This window comes from Penicillium citrinum (assembly GCF_028827155.1).
Source record: "Penicillium citrinum strain IBT 23319 chromosome Unknown utg000001l:1.0-4955037.0:1.0-4956770.0, whole genome shotgun sequence".
Classification (NCBI taxonomy): Eukaryota; Fungi; Ascomycota; class Eurotiomycetes; order Eurotiales; family Aspergillaceae; genus Penicillium; species Penicillium citrinum.
Window position 1 is genome coordinate 1,342,814 of NW_026622686.1, and position 20,148 is coordinate 1,362,961.

The following is a 20,148-nucleotide window of genomic DNA, read 5'->3' on the forward strand; positions in this document are numbered from 1 at the left end:
CACTATCCTCTTGTAGTAAATTTGTATCATTGTAGTCGGTCGATTAGCTTGATGTTCAACTTCACGTGAAGTATAGACGGTTATGTTTCCAATAGTGCAGTATACTAGGAACACATTAGTCAATCAATTTAACTCTAGTTCAAGTTATTAATCTGTTATTAAAATCATTCAATTAATTCATTCTCCTTCAAATATCCAGATTATTGGCCACAGTTATTCAATTGAACTATATATATTCGATTATAAGATAATGAGCAAGATTGCTTGCTGTATTGAATCATGTGATTCCAACTCTTCCTTTTCTCTTGTCTTCCTATAACAACAACCTTCCTTTTTAGATCTTCATGATTAAACTGTCTCTATCACATCCTCGAGTATCAATCTTCATGGTTATAAATTTCAATCTCCATTCTCCATTCGTCGCTTCGTATTGCCAGTCGCATTCCTATGGGCCATGGCCCGTGCAGACAAGGGGCCTTGACTTGTTTCAGACCACATCCTCGGCCCAGACTCAGACTTATTCTCTAGTGACACTCATTCTCTAATATATCGTTTGCATACTATACCTACATTGGTCGTCACCGTCTCCGTGCTCATGATCCAAGACTTCTAGCTGACTCTCGCGTTGATTGCCGATCGTCACTGTCAAGCTTGGCTGGGTCCACCTAAACGTGGGGACACTTCTAGGCACAGTCAGGTACAGGACAAACACAAGGCTATTCGAGTCAACATTATGATTCCACGATCAGCACTACGCGTGCGCACTCTACTTGGTGCAGTTCTCGTGATTGCATTTCTGATTTGGTCATTTTCTCGATACACCTCTGTCCCCGCGCTTGATTTTACAGTTCCGGGATATGGGAAAACAGCACCAGATCTAACGGCCGCACACCAGTCATTCTGGCGCTCATTCCATTCACTCCTCGAGAAACATGGACCAGATACGAATCCTCTAGTTGAAGACGTCAAAGCTCCGACAGAAGGTTTCAATGCGAAAGAAGACCGTCCACGACCGGAATACGTTCTCGTCGCAAGGGAAGATATCGATACAATGAGGGATGCACATTCGGCTTTTCTCGATGCCTTGCAATCCTCACTTACTCTACACCTCCAATATATCCCTGGTACAAAGGGTATAGTTTCAACAGCTGGTGGATCATATCTACCTGTACTAGTAATATCACTACGAATGCTCCGTCGGACCGGATCAAAATTACCAATGGAAATCTTCCTCGCTGATGAAGATGAGTACGAGGAATATATTTGCAATGTGGTTTTACCATCATTAAACGCCCGATGTATAATCCTTTCTCGAATCCTCGAATCATCACCGACAAAAATCGAGAAATACCAATTCAAACCTTTCGCAATGCTCTTCTCGTCTTTCGAAGAAATCCTCTTCCTAGACGCAGATGCATTTCCACTAGAGAAACCAGAACATATCTTTTCAAGTTCTCTATTCAAATCATTTCATATGATCACTTGGCCCGATTTCTGGGCATCCTCTACATCCCCCGTTTTCTACGAAATCGCAAATATCCCAGCTCCCCCCATGAATCTTCGCCAGTCAACTGAATCAGGCGAATTACTCCTCTCCAAAAAGACTCATCCATTAACCCTTCTCCTATCAACATATTACAATTACTGGGGCCCATCTCATTACTGGCCCCTCCTCTCTCAAGGCGCAGCTGGTGAAGGTGATAAAGAAACATTCCTCGCAGCAGCAATGACAAGCAACGAACCATTTTACCAAGTCAGTGAATCAATCTGTGCCCTTGGACACGGTACAGCTGGTGGAATGGCTGGTTCGGCAATGGCTCAATTTAATCCCATGCAAGACTTTGCTCTTACGAGTCAAGGAAAATGGCGTGTCAGAGGAGACTCGGCGTCTGGATTAGATGTATTTTTCATACATGCGAATTTCCCGAAATTTAATCCGGCGACTATATTTGAGAATCATGAGGTTAATCCTGCGTTTATGGATGATGGGTCTTATACGCGTGCTTGGACGATTCCGGAGGATGTTGTTGGGAGAGTTAATAAGAGGGTTGATGTTGAGAGGGAGTTTTGGAGGGAAATTGTTTGGACTGCTTGTGAGCTTGAGGGGAAGTTTGTTAGTTGGGAGGGTTATGGGGGTATTTGTGACGGTGTTAAGGAGTATTGGAGGAATGTTTTTGAGTAGACTTGGGATTCTGAGAGATTTGAGATGTACAGTACCTACTACGGAGTAGATGAATAGGTATTTATTTTACGATGTGTAGTGGGAGTGTGTATCTGGGGTGGATTTTTGTTGATTGCTAGTGGGTTAATGCTTACCAGCTGGACTGGGATATAAATTCTTGCTTGAGTTCATTAAAAGTGTAGTCAAAGTCAGGAGAATCCATTTACAATAATTTTAATACTCGTGGTTTAGCTGAATTTAGATCCTCAAGTCTAGCCCTAACCGTAGCTTACATTGTATGAGACATGAATTCTTCTATACCATAGAACGATAAATTACCTAATTTTTCCAGGTAGACATGCTAGAAGTAATAATAGAAGAGATGATTGACTTTATACATCTACTAGTACATAATCTAATATACACACACACACACACACACACACACACACACACACACACACACACTAAAACTCCTCCAAATCTACAAATACCCATCCCTCTCAGCCTTAGACACAGCCTCAGCAAACAACTCCTTACAAGGAACTTTACTCCCCAACCTCGCACAAAGCAAGAAAGCACCACTCAGCTTCCGATGCAAGCTGTACGTTTCTTCCGGCGGCGGCGAAAGTCTCTCCCTCAACATAAGCGGGATAAGAGCACGAACCCGATCAGTAATAGTTTGATTACTGAAATCATACAGATCCGGCGAGGAAAGCATGAATGGTTCAGCGATCGTAGTCAGTGAAGAAACGTGTGCGTCAGCCATGGCTTCTGACTCGAATCCAGTCAAATATCCCATTTCAGTGGAAAGTTTCTTACAAGAGTCACGGTCGTTGCGAGATGCTGCGATGAGTGTTCGGACATATGTTGAGATAAATGATTTGGGATATTCGCGTGAGGCGCCGAAGTCGAGTAATTCGAGACGATTTGTTGAGGAGTTGTAGAGGAAATTTGTCCAGTTTGGATCTGTTTGCATGTAACGGAATTCGACGATTTCACGGAGACATAGACGCATTAATTGTGTTCCTATCCAGTCTCGTTGGGATTGAGTGAAATCTTGGATTTTTGTTACGGCGACTCCGTCTAGCATTTCCATTGTTAGGACTTGTTTGCCGGAGGCTTCGGCCATGATTTCGGGAACGACGAAGACGGGATCATCGTGGAGGAGGGTGCGGAAGCGAGAGGCTGCTTCGGCTTCGCGGATATAGTCACATTCCCAGGCGAGTTCTGTGCGGGCATTGGCAATTGTTTTGTCTAGGTATAGACCGCGGGGAAGAAGGCGGGAGGCTGTTAGGAGGATGGAGAGGTTGTTGAGGTCGGAGTCTATTGAGTCTGCGACACCGGGGTATTGGACTTTCACGGCGACGGGTTTGCCGGTGGATTTGAGAATGGCGGAGTGGACTTGGCCGATTGAGGCGGCGGCCATGGGGATTTCGTCGAAGGAGGAGAAGAGGTCTCGCCAGTTGGGGCCAAGATTATCGGATAATACCTTGTCACGCTGGGATGCCGGCATATAGTCTGCGCGATCTTGAACTCGTTGGAGGACTTGCTGGATAGGTTCGGGCAACATGTTGGAATCTTGGATACTGAGCATCTGACCTAGTTTAAGCGCTGCGCCGCGCATCTTGGATAGCTTGGCGACCATTCGTTCCATATTGCCGGCGCTGAACATGACCGAACCATTATCTTGGCTACCAGTTGCTCGGCGAAGGGTCTCGCCAACAGCACCGAAGGCCATTGAGGTCGCTAATCCACCATATTGCCACATTCGGGCAAACCGAGAGGATGGTACGCGGGATTCCATCATCTGATATGGGACATTCTTCTCTCCCACTGTTTCAGCCAGCCCTTCAGCCGTAGGAGTCGCATGGGCAGCGGCATTGGGGCCAGTATTGACAGTAGTAACATTGGAAACAGGGTCAGATGCGCGATAGCCCGCGGCATCCATCTCCTGCAATAATTCCGGAATCTCATTTGGTCGTAGATTTTCAGGCTCAACCCTGGATTCCACCTCGCCGGGTTTCTTCTCTGGAATCCAATCTCGTTTCGGCTTCGGCTTCCCTGCAAGCATACGCGAAACTCGCGGGCTATGGAAAAGACCATCCATCATCTCCTCCGAGAGTTCTTGCTCCGCCGATGCCGACTTACCCGACCGCTCGGCGGAGTGAAACACATCGGCATTCAATCCTTCATCGACAACACCAGCTTGGACCGTGCCGGTGGCCTTGGGTAGCTTTACCCGGGGGAGTCCGGATGAGTCGGAGTCGATTGTTTGCTGAGAAGGTTCATAGAACACATCCTGTTGTTGACTAACGTTCAGGGCACCAGGTTTCTCATTTCCACTATATTGCGCGGCAGAGGCCGGTATTTTTCCAAACCCATCCTCCTGACTCTGTAATCCCTGATCCTGTAATTCCCGAGAAGCTTGAGCTTCAATTCCCTCAGATAAGGTTGCAGTGGTGGAAGATTGGGGGCTGGGGGAGTTGGCCGACGTCTCGGGGGATGCGGTGTTCGGCGACGGGGTTGGAGTTGCAGTTGGAGTCGGTGGCGAGTCATCAAAGCGACGCGCCAAAGCGGCGGCGGCTTGTGCGGTCAAAATCAATCCATCCGTTTGAGCTTTCAACCCCTTTGTAAGGGATGAAGTACGAGTATAAACATCTAATTGACGTTGACGAATGCCGAGATGCTTGAGCGCAATGGTTTTGGAGACATTCAGGACCTGAATGGCGTCCAGCAGACGCCTGCCCGACATGGTTTTAAAAGAGAGTGAACAAGTGGAGGAAGATGAACCTCAAGGAAGTCGTGTGATTCGAGTAATGCAATCGAATAACAGAATGGCCGTGACCCACTTGGGCCACTTTTGATAGAAAAGTGAATAATGAAGCTGACAATTCGTTTTGATAGAAAACTCCGCCGGCTTCCTCCGACGGATCCACCGCCCGACATATGCCCGTTTTTATATCTACCATTTTCCTACTCTTCTTTCTATCTATCTCTCTTTTCCGTTCAATTATATCTTTGCTTTTTCAAATATACCTCATATCTGTACAATATTACCATCTAATATTCTATACAATGCTCTTCGAAGACCCTCCAAAGGACCTCGAGTCCCAAATCGCTCAATTAGAATCGCGTCTCCACGATATGCGCGCTCAACTCGATACCTCCGCATATCCCACACCTCCATCCTCACACCCGACAAGTCATGGAACATGCCAACCAGTAAGTAAATCATGAATTTAAACCCGTCCGAAGTTTTCCAAAGCTAACCTAAAATAGCTTATAATAAGAAGAATAATGATTTTGATAATACCCAATTTAACTCGACATCCGTCCGAAACACCTCACTACACGCCCTTCTCCTCCTCTCCGACTCCGCCTTACCACTAGGCTCATTCGCATACTCCAGCGGTCTCGAATCATACCTCGCACATAATAAGCCTCGTCGCGGAAACCCCGTGACATCCTTCCACCATTTCCTTAAACTATCTATCGCTTCAATCGCCAGTACATCACTTCCCTACGTCCTGGCAGGTTATCGCAACCCCGCAACACTGGACACATTAGATAACGACCTCGACGCCTCAACACCTTGTATCGTCGCCCAACGAGCGAGCGTCGCTCAAGGTCGTGCTCTAATTGGTGTTTGGGAACGTGCGTTCAGGGTTAGTTTCGCGGGACCGGAGAAAGTGGCTTCTTCTGAACCTGGGGTTCACGAAGCTATCACTGCTATTGATGAATTCTCCGATGCATTGAAATCTTCTTTTGAAGATGTTGATGAATATGATCTTGGGCCTAGGGGTCATTTTGCTCCTTTGTGGGGGGGTGACTTGTCGGGCAATGGGACTGGATCTCCAACAAACGGCCTATACATTTGTCTTGAATCATGCGAAGGCTGTTCTTAGTGCTGCGGTGCGTGCGTCCGTTATGGGGCCGTATCAAGCACAGAATATTTTGGCTAGTCAGTCCCTTCAGGATACGATTATGTCGCGGATTGAACGGGAGTGGAATACTGAGCCTGAAGAGGCGGGTCAAGTAGTACCGGCATTGGATTTGTGGGTCGGCAGACATGAACTTTTATATAGTCGCATTTTCAATTCATGAATCAAGGATAATCTTGCTTGCATTTTTTGCATTTTTGATTTCCAGTCATCGTATCCGCTCTTTAACCCTCCGTATCGAAGTAATCCTACATAACAAGAAGATCTAGAACCGCTTTCCTGAGCCAGAGATACGCAACTGTATCTCTTGCACAGCAACCTTCAACTAGAAAAGAAAAACGAGCAGAACCGCCAATGCGTCGACCTGCATGCGATCGCATGTAAAAAAGAGAAAAGAGAGAAAAGAAAAAAGACACGGCTGAGTTCCGTAGAGCAAAGCCAAACAGAACAAAACAGAGCATACATATCTCGTCAAACGCCGGTCCAGCCCGTCCCGGGGAAGAGGAAAAAAAGAACCAGCCAACACCGCACCATGGACCTGTCCGAAAGTGACCACTAAAAAAAAGTAGAGTAAATGGTTAAGGGGAAAGTGGGCGAAGAAGAAGTTAGGGGGCGAGGAAAACAAATCAGAAAGGGTTGGATATAATACACGAAAGAGAAGGTGTAGGCGGAAGGTGAGTGAGTGCAGGATCGGGATCACAGGGTAATGTGCATATGGTCATTGCTTCCAAACGATTTATTGCAATTGGGACATTTGCGTGAGCGCGAGGTGAGTCGTTCTTCAACACAGTCTTTGCAGAAGACATGACCGCAAGTTTTGATCACCGTATTCTTGAAGTTGCGTCGACAGACCGTGCATAATGCAAGTGTCTAGATTAGGGTTAGCGGACCCATAGCCAAGAAACTGAGGATATTCTGATCATCTTCAATTGCATTGGAACTTACCCGTAACATTTCATACTCTGAAGAGCTGTTGCCGAGACTCTTACCCTTCCAATTCTCCAGACTCTTCTTGGTATCCGAGAGAGATTGTTTGAGACCGACAATCTCAATCTCGGCTTGTCGTAAAGCAGATGATTTCTCTCCCAATGCTGAGTCCTTCGAGGTTGAGAGCGCCTTCAGCTCGGCAACCTGGTTCTTCAGACCATCCGCAACGATATCTCGCTCTGTCATTTGTTGTTGGATGGCCCGGTATTTGTCGAGTGTAGAATTCAAGGACTCTTTGGTCTCGCTAGCTTGCTTCTCCATGTTAGACAGCAGCGCTCTCGTGTTGGCTTCGGACTCCTTAAGCTGAGAGACAATGTCTGATGTCTTGTGGTTCTGTGCACGAAGTGTGCGCACTTCCACCTCGCGGGCTTCTTTGCTCTTCATCGCAGCGAAGTACTTCTGATCTGCTTTCGCTTTCTCGGCCTTTAGACGATTGACCTTGTCCTCCCAAGCACCCAGCTCAATGACCTTTTGGGATGCTAGTGTTGCGTTCTTCTTATAAGCCGTTTGCATAGACGTCAACTCCGTGTTCAGCATGGCGTATTGGCGTTCCAAACTGGTATACTTGGAGCGAAGTTCTTCCGCTGGCATCTCTGCCAGATTGTCTGCCGCGTTGGCCCCGTCAATCTGGAGTCGCAGTCTCTCGATTTCAGATTCCAAAGCTGTGATCCGCGCCTCACGAGCATCTGCCAATTCTTGCAATTTGGTACTGGCGACCTTCTCTGAATCTTGAGCGGCTTTTCGGATATTTTGATCGGCCAGAAGTTCATCACGAGCATTCCGTATCCGTGCTAAATCGGTCTCGGCTCTCATCAGTTGGGCTTCCTTTTCTGCGAGTGTTGCTTGCGTTTCCTCCTCGATTTCCATTTTATATGCTGCCCGCTCAGAGCGATACTTTTCGGCCTCCTCCCGAAGTTGAGTATTGGTGGCTTCCAGGTGGTTGATGCGCTTCACCACATCATCATACTGCGATCGGATTTGCTTGAACAGATCGGTATGAGCATAATCTTCATTAGTAAGTTTGGTTGACTTGATCTTTTGCTCATTGATCTGGCCGAGGAGACTCGTATTTTCCATCTCAAGCTTTTGAAGTTGTTCCTTCTGTTTTTCCGAGACCAATGTGAGACGGGCATTGGTTTCTTCCAATTCGCTACTGCGCTCTCCGACAGGAGTTCCGCCATTTGCGGGCGAAGAATCTTCGCGCTTCACCTGGGCACCCTCAGCACTTGGCCGCGATCCCCCGAGGATGTATTGTTTCTCGAGCTTGGCGACTGTCACGCTCCTCGCACGATCAAGCTTCTTTTCCGCGACCATGTATCGAAGTGAAGCAGCTTCGAGGCTTTCTTCGGCTTGTTGTTTCTCCGCCAAGGTTTTCTCAAGATTGGCGATTGTAACCTTTTCCTCGGCGAGTTTCTTCGCTAATTGACTCTGCAAATCCGCAACCTCGGGAGGCGCATCCCCAGATTTCGATTGTAATTGGGATATAACATCGCGAATATCATCCGATCGTGTCTTCAGATGCGCCTCAAATCCTTCGGCGTCTTCAAATTGTAGGGAGCTCTTGAATGCGGGTTCTATAAATATTGTCAATAACCACAGTTGAAGCAAGAGCCGAAACTAGACCAAGTGACTGACCTTTCGTAACCTCTCCAGAGCCCAAAAGAATTTTCATCTCATCAATTAACTTTTCACATCGTTAGAACCTCGGCACAGATATAATATGAAAGAGAAAAAAAAGAATGCCAAGCACCGGGTGGGCGATCAACTTACCTGCTTATACCAGGCATCAATGATTCGTAAATGACTGTCATGATGTGAAGCAGCTTTTGTCATTTCATTTACACGCGACTCCAACGACTGCTTATCACGCTTGAATTCCTGCATTTGCCGTAAAATCGCATCTTTTTGAAATCGCTATCAGGAGGGGCAATGTCAGCGCTGTATCGAATATGAATGTTCAAAACAACTTCACTTCTTCAACAGATGAGAAAGAAAAAGCAGCAGACGAAAGGTACAGCACATACCTCCAAGTCATCTTTCCACGGCATATCGGCATCAGGGTGAGGCTTGCTCCCACCATTCATGGTGGTCGCCTGCTTCTTCAATGGCGGGGCCGAGTCATTATTCTCCGCAGCGGGCCTCTTCCGGTCTTCCATTTTGACAAGACCGGACTCTGTAGACACAACGGGGGGGTTCGGCGGCCGGCATCAGTGGCTAGACTGACATGGGAGAGGGGGTTATCGTCACCACCGAACCGTCCGGCAGACGAATCAAGACACCGCGCGACCGTGTCCAATTCTGACAAAAGACGAGCCCTGGAAGTTTCTGAAATTAGAGTGAAATGGCTTCAAGCGAACCAGGCGTGGGTTGAGAAAGATGTCCAGGGGTTGGTGTGGTGTGGTGGAAGGGGAGAAGGTTGAGATTGAAGAAGGAGCGTGGAGAATTCCTCCTGGCGTCGCGACCGCCCCACGTGACCCGACCATTGCCCCGTCGAGTCTCTTTTCACCTTTTTGAGTCTCTTTCCAACTACAACTCGGATGTCGCCGACAGCGACGGACAGCAATGAAGTCCTTTTCCAGTTCTGCGATTAGTGAGCCTCCATGCGACTTGGTCGTGGGATGATTGATTGTGTATAAGACTGACATTTGCTGGTTTTTAGACAAGTCGGGCAAAAAGTTCGCCCCAAAGGCGCCCGCCCGCCGCGGCGCGCCCGCGCCAGCTGCACCTGCAAGACGACCCAGTGCTGTTCAACAGAGTCAAGTACAATCTGCACAAAATGCTCAACAGGAGCGTGATGTGAGGGGCTCTGTTGGCTCTATTGCACCTTCATCTGTAGCATCTGTGGAGCCAGAGCCGCTGGCGATCCCTGAGACTACCCCACCAGTTACAGTCGCGCAAACCCAAGAACGCCCTCCCATTATATCTCGACCTGCTACTTCCATTCCAATCCCTCGACCGAAGCGCAGAGGTTCTGTTTCGACTCCGGCGACACAAGAACCGACTATAGTCCCTACCCCCCCAAATGATGTCCCGCCTTCTCCCCGTTCCTCGGCCATCGAGCCTCCGGCGGAATCTGAGATAGTCCCTTCGATCGAGCAGGATGTCGAGCTACCTGCGGGCCACGGTGTTACCGTTCCATCTACACAACCTGCTGATGATGCCGTCGCTCCGAACGAAATAACCTCACCCCGACCCACAGCCGTTCAAAACTCCGCGCCCATAGCTGCGCCAAGGCCTTCCTTCATGCCTGTCGAGTATCAACCTGCCAAGCGTGCGAAGAAGACTTCCGAGATTACGAAATCTAGACAAAAGAGCCAGTCTCGCGTGAGTGTGTCTGGCGCTTCCACTGGCGATGCTGGCAGCGAGACACCAGGGGGGCTCATTGGCCCCATCTACACCGGAGCCGAGCCAAGCGAGTAAGACCTCCAAAAAACGGAAACAGTCCAGGGCTGGTGCATCCGATGCCGAAGGTACCGACAAGACAAAGCGTACACGTCGGGTGAAGCGTGAACCTACCCCAGAAGGTGCCGAGACGGTAGAAATCCTTCCAAATGTGATGAAGATGTCTGAGCTTTGCAAAGACCTGAAGACTGGTAAAAAGTCCAAGCGTGAGATTGAGTTGCGACGACTGGAACAGATTGAATTGGAAGAGAAGCAAAAGGCACAAGAGGAAGGATCAGCTGCCGGGACCCCTAAGAAGAATAAAACTCCAGATGCGACCAAAAAGGACGAGAATCGGCCTCCCGAGGCCAAAGGCCCATCCGGTCCGGTAATGCGTATCGTCAATGGAGAGATTGTCCTTGATACAGCGTCGCTTGAAGTTGATCGTCATGCCGATGCTGCTCGAGAGGCGGGCGATCTAGAAGATGTGGTGGAAAACCAGCTCACTCGCAAGATCAATCAAGCCTCCTATGGCAAACGGTCTAAGACGGAAAGTTGGGACGAAGAGATGACTGATCTGTTTTATCGCGGATTGCGCATGTTTGGCACAGATTTCATGATTATAAGCAATATGTTTCCCGGCCGGTCTCGCCGGCAGATCAAGCTCAAGTTCAATAACGAGGAACGCCGCGACCCGCAGCGAATTAGGGATACGCTCATGGGTCCTCGCGAAGTTGTCGATATCGAAACATATACTGCCATGACGAATCAGACTTATGACGATCCCAAGGTGATCCAGCAAGAACTGGACGAGGAGAAAAGAGCCATCGAAGAGCAGCATGAGAAAGAAAAGCAGCTCCACGAAGAAATGATGCGCAATCCAACAGGTGGGGCTGAAGAAGATACAAAGGGAGACAAGGGTAAAGGAACTGGAAAAGGCAAATCGCGTAATAGCAAGAGGCAAGCGAAGAACCTTGGTGGTGGTGGTACTGAGGAGGTCTTGGGATCAATCGATGAGATTCCAGCTTTCTAATATATTAACAGTCCGATGCTGGACTTGCATTGCATGGGGATGGGGGTCTTTTGTTGCTTCTTCTGTCTGCTTTCGGCGTTTTGGATCGGAAATGATACACACAGGTGGTTCTGGATATAACCAATGGTTTTGCTTTGATTTCATTTGATTGGTAGCAAGAATCTCATCCTTCTTTTTTGCTCATCATATCTTTCTCCTCGCTTAAAGTAGTACTGCCTCTGTTTATCGACGTCGAGTTGAGCCAAACCCTGTCCCCGTTGTTGTGGTTGAGAATTGCGGCGATGAACGTGAACTGCCCTCCCCGGAATCATTAAATCGAGTAAACGAATTTCGCTGGTTCGAACGACGTTCACTATTTCGTCCCATTCGATATCCAGCTGCTGCACCTCCCAAAGCACCGGTCCAAAAGCCTGGTGTCCATCCTGGTCTTTGAGAACTTGAACAATCACTGTAACTATAAGGTGGCGGCGGTCCTGGATAGAAACCATCATCACCACCACCACCTCCTCCTCCTCCTCCCCAAAATCCACCCCATCCTCGTCGTTGATCTCTAGGTCTTGGGTTCCTCACACCAAAAAGGGCAGCCAGAAACGGCCAGAAGATGATAGCCGAGACTCCAAAGAAGAATCCCCAGAAAATAAGCACGCCCAGACTATTGGCGAACAATTTCCATCCTCTCCCCAATTTGCTGTCACTTTTGCTCCCTGTCCAGGAAGGCCATGATCCAGACCCACCATATCCCATTCCAAACCTCTCCTCACCCTGCTCCGTCAAGAGCATACGATATTCAACACCACAACTCCCCTTCAACACCCACGGATCATCCGAATTGCGATATCCCTCACAAATAACATCTGTAGATCCCAGCTTGAATTCTGCCGGTAGTGGCGCGGTACAAGTCCACTGTATATCCTCTTCGTCATAATCAAAGCCGTCGTTTGAGCAACGCATAGCTTCGATTTGATGCAGCTTGCAAATCTTTTGATTGCCCACGCATGTGAGCTGTGGTATTGGAGATACACGACGAGATGTAGTCATACGATTATTGCGTAGTGTCAATGCTTGGACGTTGGATAGTAGGATTGCATTTTTGCCGGGAGGTTGTGACTTTGCAGCTGATGCAGGCGATGCGAGGAAAAGAGTGAGAGTGAGAGCTGCGAGTAGAGCTGCACTTTTGGCGCTTTTGTTGCGCATGATGATCGGATTTCTCTTTCTTGTTGTTTCTTTGAGCGGAATTTGCACCAGGTATGAAGTGATATCCCAAAGATAGGAAAGACGAGTAAAGTAAATAGAGGAAGTGAGTGATATCCAAGTAGAAGCAGCGTGGCAGTTGAGGTCACCTGCAAGCTGGTCGATAACCGATAAGCACCTTCGGCCAAGACGAACTCCGAAAGTTCAACCTCCTTCAACTCCGGAAAAAGAGGAGGAAATGAATTCTCGTTCTTCTTGACAATGGTATCTCCACAACGTAAGTCTGCACTGGTCAAGTCTAAATTGGTTTCAAGATATCTGCAGCTGCTAACCTTGCTCAGCCGAGCTTGCGCCGGTTGCGCCAGTCGTGCCGCAATCCTCGTATGTTCATACTCACCCCCCAGCAGCAGGGATATATGGATGCTGAACAAGACCTCTAGCCTTTCTTTCACACAGGGATTCTTGCTAGGTCAACTCTCCGTTGTATTGCTCATCGGTGCATTCATCAAATTCTTCATCTTCGGCGAAGCACCACCTCCTCCATCCCGCGGCTTGTCGAATCGCACAACCCACCGCCGCTATAGCTCCGTCTATAACACCACACAAGATCAAAAAACACTCCGAGAGAAACCATCAAATTCAAATGTCCTCCGACCCGTCCCCGCATCCTCTACCAATACCCGATCAATTCTTCGCAAAACATACTACAGCGCCATCCCTACAAACCCCGCCAAACATGGCCGGCATCGGATGCATCATTCCTCCCATCAACCAGAGTCTTTGGACTGGTTTAATGTCCTGATTGCGCAGACAATCGCGCAGTATCGACAAACTGCATACTCACTCAAGGATTCACCTACATCGTCAATCTTGAGCTCCTTAAATGCAGCGATGAACAATCCCGAGAAGAAACCCTCCTTTATCGACAAAATAACCGTGACGGATATCTCATTAGGAGAGGAATTTCCCATCTTCAGCAATTGTCGTATAATTGCCGTCGATGATCCCACAAATGCCGATGGTGGAAGATTACAAGCATTACTGGATGTCGACCTCAGCGATGACAATCTCTCCATCGCCGTAGAGACCCAATTAGTGCTCAATTACCCCAAAGCACGCTCCGCCATCCTCCCAGTCGCATTGTCCGTATCGGTCGTGCGATTCTCAGGAACATTATGCATTTCACTTATCCCCGCATCAACAGAACCCCTTCACACGCCCACTACATCGCCAATGCCAAATCAAGAATCGAGCACAGTCCCCGAATCACCCGGAACAAACGAATCTCAAGACGCGAAGCCACCAAAAAGCAGTCCTAAGAGTAATGTTGCTTTCTCATTTCTGCCGGATTACCGTCTAGATCTCTCCGTACGATCATTAATTGGCTCCCGAAGTCGACTTCAAGATGTACCCAAAGTGGCGCAACTCGTCGAAGCTCGAGTTCACGCCTGGTTTGAAGAACGTGTTGTTGAGCCTCGTGTACAAGTTGTTGGATTACCAGATCTATGGCCGAGAATGGGTCGAACGGGAGTTCGTACCGGCGAGGACTCTGATGCTGGATCCACTGCACCCCCGCGCAGTGCGGGATCGGCTGAGGGTCCGATGCGATTTTCGGGTGATGCTGATCGAGATGAACCGGAGGGGTTGAGATTTCGGGGACCGTTGGACCCGCGGTTAGGGCTTGGGGGGTCGAGGAGTAGTAGTTTCAATATGGATATGGGAGGATTACGCAGTGCTAGTATGACTCGTCAAGATAGTGCTGGTGCGGGTAGTGATCGATTTGAGATGCCTGGTGGATTACCAGCAGGAACACCTGTGCCTAAGCATTGATCTTCGAGATTAAGTGAGAATTATTGCCATTACCTGCGATAGCTTGGTGTTTATACAGTCATGGTTGCATGGCATCGAGCTTATAGCCTACGAGCTATATCTCAGTATATATCTGATAAAACATAAGTAACTGAAATAATCAACCTCATTCAACCATCAATCATTATATACCACTAAGCTCGTTACCCCCTGATCCTATCCTATACGACAGCAGCAGCAGCAGGCAGCAGAACAGTATTCACATAAGTCTGACGATGAGGGTTCTGATCAAGATCAGCATCACGATTCAACGGCGTCCACTTAGGCTCATCCTGGAAGAGACGCATCGCCTTAACATACTATACAAAGTAAATTAGCACCGCACTTCCATCCATCCAGTCCACCACGACAACCAGGGACAGACTTACATTCTCCTCATTCGTAGTAAAACGATGATAAATCCCAGCAGGAAGAATAATCAAATCATCCTTCCTCAAACAAATACGAATCCATTCATCTGAAACACCCCTAACATCAAAATACCCCTCCCCATCCAAAATATACCGAATCTCCTCATCCTCATGCAAATGCTCTGCGAAAAACATCTTCACCTTCTCCTCATACACATCGCCCATTGTCGCAGGTGAAACGCAAACTTGATCGCGATTCTTGTAGCCGCGTTCACGCGCAAGTTCGTCAACTGCCTCGATTGTCGGACAATGATGATACACTACGCCGAGTTTTGCAAGGGTTTCTTCGGAAACTTCCTTCCCGGAATCGTGGGGCTCGCGCTGGTCGCCCTTTATCACATTAATTAGTTACTCGCGTACCTCATAATGGAGTTGAACTGGTGATTATTTCGGTGCTTGCGTCATGGATGGTGGGGGGGATTGAAGTCCGGACTTTGCACCTCTTCTGTTGCTGGGAGGTGTATGAATTGGAGTAATTTTCTGAATTGAAACTTACCGGCTTATTATCATACCAATATGCGCGCATTATGAAACTATTTTTTCGGACAGGGCAGTATCTTGCAAATACAAAGAAATAGTAAGAATGTAAGAAGTGTAGAATGAAATTGCAGGCTGAATATCTCCGGCCCCGCAATTGGTCCGAATTGCGCAACCGCCGTATTTGTCATATCACACGTGACTCTTTATCTTATCGTCAAATTTCACTCGAATTTATAACTTGGAAGTATACAACGCAAACAGCAAACAGCATCGCGGGAGGAGAGAAAATTTGTCGACATGGCTTTTAGGGCGCGGGCGACGGTACTACTACGTCAGCGTGTTGGAATTCCTTTGTCGATTGGTAGGAGTCGTGGACTTGCGACTGTTGCAAATGACACGCAGTAAGTTTAATCCCCCTTGACGAGACAGATACATCGCTAATCGCTGATTCCATGATAGACCGTACGATGTCGTCGTTATCGGAGGTGGACATGCAGGATCAGAAGCATGTGCGGCCGCAGCACGATCCGGTGCGCGTACAGCGCTAGTAACGCCTTCGCGATCGAATATCGGAGTTTGTTCGTGTAATCCTAGTTTTGGCGGGATTGGGAAAGGAACGATGATTCGGGAGGTGGATGCTATGGATGGTGTTGCTGGAAGAATCATTGATAAAGCTGGTGTTATGTTTCGAGTATTGAATCGGTCGAAGGGTCCGGCTGTTTGGGGACCTCGTGCGCAGATTGATCGTGATTTGTACAGGAAATATATGACTGCGGAACTGGAGAGTACGCAAGGACTTAGTATCCTGGAAGGGAAGGTTGCGGATATTGTTGTTTCGAAGGAAGGTGTTGAGAATGTGTCTGGGGCGCAGGGGAAGATTGTTGGTGTTAGGTTGGAATCTGGGGAGGTTATTCCGACGGGACGGGTGGTTATTACTACTGGGACTTTTCTGGGAGGTGAGATTCATATCGGATTGGAGACTTTTCCATCTGGTCGTATGGGTGAAGCACCGACTTATGGATTGAGTAAGTCTCTTCGAGATGCGGGCTTTCAATTAGGTCGATTGAAGACCGGTACACCTCCTCGACTGGATATGAAGTCGATTGATTTCTCGGCATTGGAGGTTCAGAAAGGAGATTCGCCACCGATGCCATTCTCATATCTCAATGAAACCGTGGACGTCGGTGACGAAGGGCAATTGAATTGTTGGATGACACATACCAACGAAGCTGCTCACGAAATTATCCGCGCCAATCTGGACAAGTCCGTACACATCCGTGAGACTGTTCGCGGACCTCGATACTGTCCATCACTGGAATCGAAGATCATTCGATTCAAGGATAAAGAACGACACCAAATTTGGCTTGAACCAGAGGGATTTGCACCAAATGAAGTGATCTACCCTAATGGTATTTCCATGACAGTCCCAGCAGATGCGCAATACGCTATGCTACGAACGATTCGCGGTCTCGAGAATGTCAAGATGCTTCAACCAGGCTACGGAGTCGAATATGATTACATCGATCCACGTAATCTACGTCCAACCCTGGAAACAAAACTAATCAGCGGTCTCTACCTGGCCGGTCAAATAAATGGCACGACGGGATACGAAGAAGCAGCCGGGCAGGGCGTTATCGCTGGTACGAATGCGGGATTAGAGTCGCAGAATCGAAGACCCATGACTCTTACTCGGTCTGATGGATTCATCGGAATTATGATCGACGATCTCATTACGAAGGGAGTTTCCGAACCATATCGAATGTTCACTACTCGTAGCGAGTATCGGATCTCGACTCGTTCCGATAATGCTGATCTACGATTAACCCGTTTAGCTCGGGAAGCGGGTGTGATTTCAGACCATCGCTGGAAAGAATTCAGCGAGACAGAAGCACAAATACTTCAATTACAATCACTTCTCGAAAAGACGAAACTTTCGTCATCGGCTTGGTCGCGGAGGGGTTTCAGAGTTCGTGCTGATACATCTGTTCGATCAGCATTGGATATTCTCTGTCTTGATGGGACGAATATCGACGACTTAATACCGCACATTGAGTCGAACTCGTATACCGCTTCTTCATTTGCGGCGGATATTCGAAATCGCGTTGCGATTGAGGGTCGATATGCGCCGTATTTGAAACGACAGGAGAAGATGGCTCAGCGGTTCCAACAAGATGAGAATCTCCTCTTACCGGCGGATCTTGATTACAGTCTTGTGAATGGGATTAGCAATGAGGAAAAGCAAGCACTTGAACGGGTACGACCGTCTAGTGTTGGTATGGCGCGCCGAATTGAAGGGGTCACGCCGGCTGGGGCTCTTCGATTATTGATGTATGTAAGACGGGGGAGTGGATTTACGAGGGAGACTGAGTCTGAAGTTGAAGAGGTGATGCGATCATCTGTATGATAGGCGTTGTAATTAGCATAGCATTTGTATTAGTATTTATTGTACATTATTTTATACTCTTGAGTGACCACTGCCTTCACTTGATATACACATCTTTCGTGTATAACTGATACACCACTCGTTCATAATTCACTCAGTAGATAAAATCAGTACATATGTTAGTATAATCTGCACCATGATTCAATTGATCCCACTCTGACATACTGTACACTGTTCACTGAAAATGTACGTTCCCCGCACAAACACGCGAGGAGGCCCCCTCATTCCGACCCAATCCACTGGAATCAGCAAGGGGCTGCACCGATCATCTGCACCGAACAGGGATGGTCTCTGCAGACTGACTTGAAACTTGATTGTGGCTATACTGCATATGTACTAGAGAGTTACAGTCCTCACTCACTCCCAACTAAGATACACAGTACCTCTTACCTACTTAACATACTTGAATGCATAACTATACCCTAAGTACGATTGATATCTCTGGGCAATATACGGAGAGCATACTCTGTATACTACGGCGGACTATGTAGGTAATTGTCAGCTTGTTTACTGTACTAAAGCTGAGTCGCTGGTTAGGAAAGATTCAGCAAGGGGAAATCACGACGAGTGATGGTGATCCTGCGATGGACTCGGACTAGTCTAGTGCGTGATAGTCGTTCCACTTGACTGCACTAAGATCGTGTGATTAGCTGGCAGTAATAATACTAGTTGTTACTGGTTGAGTATAGTTACTGGAATGTACATCATAGCAAGGAGATCTCTACCAGTGGTGAATATTTGCTCAATGATCTATCTATTCAATTACATATGTGTCTACTGTAATCAGTTGTACATTAAGTTCGGAGTATATGATAACGGTTCATGTCAGTGTCTCGGAGAAAGAGACTATTTACTCCATGCTCCATCCCGTACTACGTACTATGTACGGAGTGTACATACACGAGACTCAACTAGACTAGACTAGACTAATGGTGGTGGCTGGTGATGGTGCAGTTGGTGCAGCTATACGAGGCCCACCAGACCAGCGTGTTGGAAGGTTGGCCACATGGTGCGGGGCTGAATTTTTCTTTTTCTGCTTCAACGACAAATGGTACGCAGGGACGATATGCGGGTGGAGAGGACTTAATTTTTTGGCTTTGGGCGGTGCTAATATAGTATCCATACATACTGTGGATGAGACTAGCGTAGGAACATAATCAGGCTCGGACAGAGTAGGTATCGGGTAGAGTTGTACACTAGAAGAGTACTAAGTGATAATCATATGGTTTGGAAGGGAAGGTCAGCAAAGGGACCATCCACTGCCAAGATACCAAAACCGTGTGTATGTACGGTATGGAGTACATAGTACAGTAGAATACAGGGGAGTACATAGTACTGTACAATGTAGAGTAGAGAAAGGAGATGAATTCGCACTCCAGTTTCCTCTCAACGTCACTACTGTAAATGAGGACTCGGACTAGCCTGGTCGATCGTCGGGCAGATGAGGGACCAGCCGGTACGCCGTACTCCGTGATCTTCCTGTATTGTAAGGAAATGTATTATATTACTAGTTCCTGGTGGTGGTCAGTTGGTAGTCGGTGGTGGTCAGTGGTCAGTGGTCAGACGAGAATGGTATCATTAGACGATCGATCGAGAGCACCGTCCTGTACGGAGTAACTATAACTACGGTATGGAGTACAATGTACTCCATACTCGATACAGGAGGTCTGATCAAAGGATCTTCTGAGGTTCGCGCGTCTAGCACGAACCTTGGCATCGGAGGCTAATGATGACATGGTGGATCATGATCTCTCGGAGAGAATAGGGGTATCAGTACTCAGTACTCAGTACTCAGCACCTCAGTAGTCGAAGATATTCTGTAAGAGGATAAGACTGGACGTACATAGTACGGGTGTACTGTGAGCCACCAATCAGCTGATCAGCTGCCTAGTATGATTGACTGAAGTACTCACAGATAGCCAGGACGATAGTATATATATTTAATAATATATATATAGTATACTATATATACTGTGTTGAATATATATCTAGACTATATACTCTGTATATCTATGATCTAAGGAGATAGATCCTGCTGTAAATCGACTACTCTACGAGTTGAATTAAATCACTCATTAAATGACTGTTGCCTCCCGACAGGCTGGTCCGGCGCCGTGGAAGTGGATTATTTCAGCAAATCATCTGTAGTTAGAGGGGCGATCGGCGGGGGTCTCCCAGATAATAAAATATGATTGGCTGAACCATCTCGTAATCAGGCGGAGTCTTTCTTCCCCAGCGCGCTTACTGGG

At 47.6% G+C, this 20,148-nt stretch overlaps 9 protein-coding genes across 9 annotated transcripts; 5 read left to right on the forward strand and 4 right to left on the reverse strand.

The window, feature by feature from the left end:
- Positions 1 to 733: 733 nt before the first annotated feature.
- On the forward strand, positions 734 to 2,182 carry N7469_000519 (alpha-mannosyltransferase; the record flags this gene model as incomplete). Its single annotated transcript, XM_056639439.1, has 1 exon — positions 734 to 2,182. The coding sequence occupies one exon, from the start codon at positions 734 to 736 to the stop codon at positions 2,180 to 2,182; it is 1,449 nt and encodes a 482-aa protein (XP_056505196.1).
- A 463-nt stretch (positions 2,183 to 2,645) lies between these two features.
- N7469_000520 (protein kinase COQ8) lies at positions 2,646 to 4,916 on the reverse strand (the record flags this gene model as incomplete). The annotated part of the gene is made up of 1 exon (XM_056639440.1): positions 2,646 to 4,916. One exon carries the CDS (start codon positions 4,914 to 4,916, stop codon positions 2,646 to 2,648), a length of 2,271 nt encoding a protein of 756 aa, XP_056505197.1.
- A 323-nt stretch (positions 4,917 to 5,239) lies between these two features.
- N7469_000521 (Urease accessory protein UreF) lies at positions 5,240 to 6,069 on the forward strand (the record flags this gene model as incomplete). The annotated part of the gene is made up of 2 exons (XM_056639441.1): positions 5,240 to 5,390; positions 5,444 to 6,069. The coding sequence occupies 2 exons, from the start codon at positions 5,240 to 5,242 to the stop codon at positions 6,067 to 6,069; spliced, it is 777 nt and encodes a 258-aa protein (XP_056505198.1).
- Positions 6,070 to 6,801: 732 nt separating this feature from the next.
- N7469_000522 (E3 ubiquitin-protein ligase BRE1) lies at positions 6,802 to 9,248 on the reverse strand (the record flags this gene model as incomplete). Its single annotated transcript, XM_056639442.1, has 5 exons — positions 6,802 to 6,975; positions 7,051 to 8,666; positions 8,728 to 8,776; positions 8,863 to 9,006; positions 9,117 to 9,248. The coding sequence occupies 5 exons, from the start codon at positions 9,246 to 9,248 to the stop codon at positions 6,802 to 6,804; spliced, it is 2,115 nt and encodes a 704-aa protein (XP_056505199.1).
- A 406-nt stretch (positions 9,249 to 9,654) lies between these two features.
- On the forward strand, positions 9,655 to 11,506 carry N7469_000523 (transcription factor TFIIIB subunit BDP1; the record flags this gene model as incomplete). Its single annotated transcript, XM_056639443.1, has 3 exons — positions 9,655 to 9,682; positions 9,752 to 10,416; positions 10,466 to 11,506. The coding sequence occupies 3 exons, from the start codon at positions 9,655 to 9,657 to the stop codon at positions 11,504 to 11,506; spliced, it is 1,734 nt and encodes a 577-aa protein (XP_056505200.1).
- A 222-nt stretch (positions 11,507 to 11,728) lies between these two features.
- N7469_000524 (DUF1183 domain protein) lies at positions 11,729 to 12,700 on the reverse strand (the record flags this gene model as incomplete). The annotated part of the gene is made up of 1 exon (XM_056639444.1): positions 11,729 to 12,700. One exon carries the CDS (start codon positions 12,698 to 12,700, stop codon positions 11,729 to 11,731), a length of 972 nt encoding a protein of 323 aa, XP_056505201.1.
- A 258-nt stretch (positions 12,701 to 12,958) lies between these two features.
- Positions 12,959 to 14,527, forward strand: mmm1 (ERMES complex subunit MMM1; the record flags this gene model as incomplete). The annotated part of the gene is made up of 3 exons (XM_056639445.1): positions 12,959 to 12,974; positions 13,039 to 13,078; positions 13,138 to 14,527. The coding sequence occupies 3 exons, from the start codon at positions 12,959 to 12,961 to the stop codon at positions 14,525 to 14,527; spliced, it is 1,446 nt and encodes a 481-aa protein (XP_056505202.1).
- A 200-nt stretch (positions 14,528 to 14,727) lies between these two features.
- Positions 14,728 to 15,502, reverse strand: N7469_000526 (acireductone dioxygenase (Ni2+-requiring); the record flags this gene model as incomplete). The annotated part of the gene is made up of 3 exons (XM_056639446.1): positions 14,728 to 14,865; positions 14,935 to 15,306; positions 15,473 to 15,502. The coding sequence occupies 3 exons, from the start codon at positions 15,500 to 15,502 to the stop codon at positions 14,728 to 14,730; spliced, it is 540 nt and encodes a 179-aa protein (XP_056505203.1).
- Positions 15,503 to 15,753: 251 nt separating this feature from the next.
- On the forward strand, positions 15,754 to 17,860 carry N7469_000527 (tRNA modification protein MTO1; the record flags this gene model as incomplete). Its single annotated transcript, XM_056639447.1, has 2 exons — positions 15,754 to 15,857; positions 15,916 to 17,860. The coding sequence occupies 2 exons, from the start codon at positions 15,754 to 15,756 to the stop codon at positions 17,858 to 17,860; spliced, it is 2,049 nt and encodes a 682-aa protein (XP_056505204.1).
- Positions 17,861 to 20,148: the final 2,288 nt, after the last annotated feature.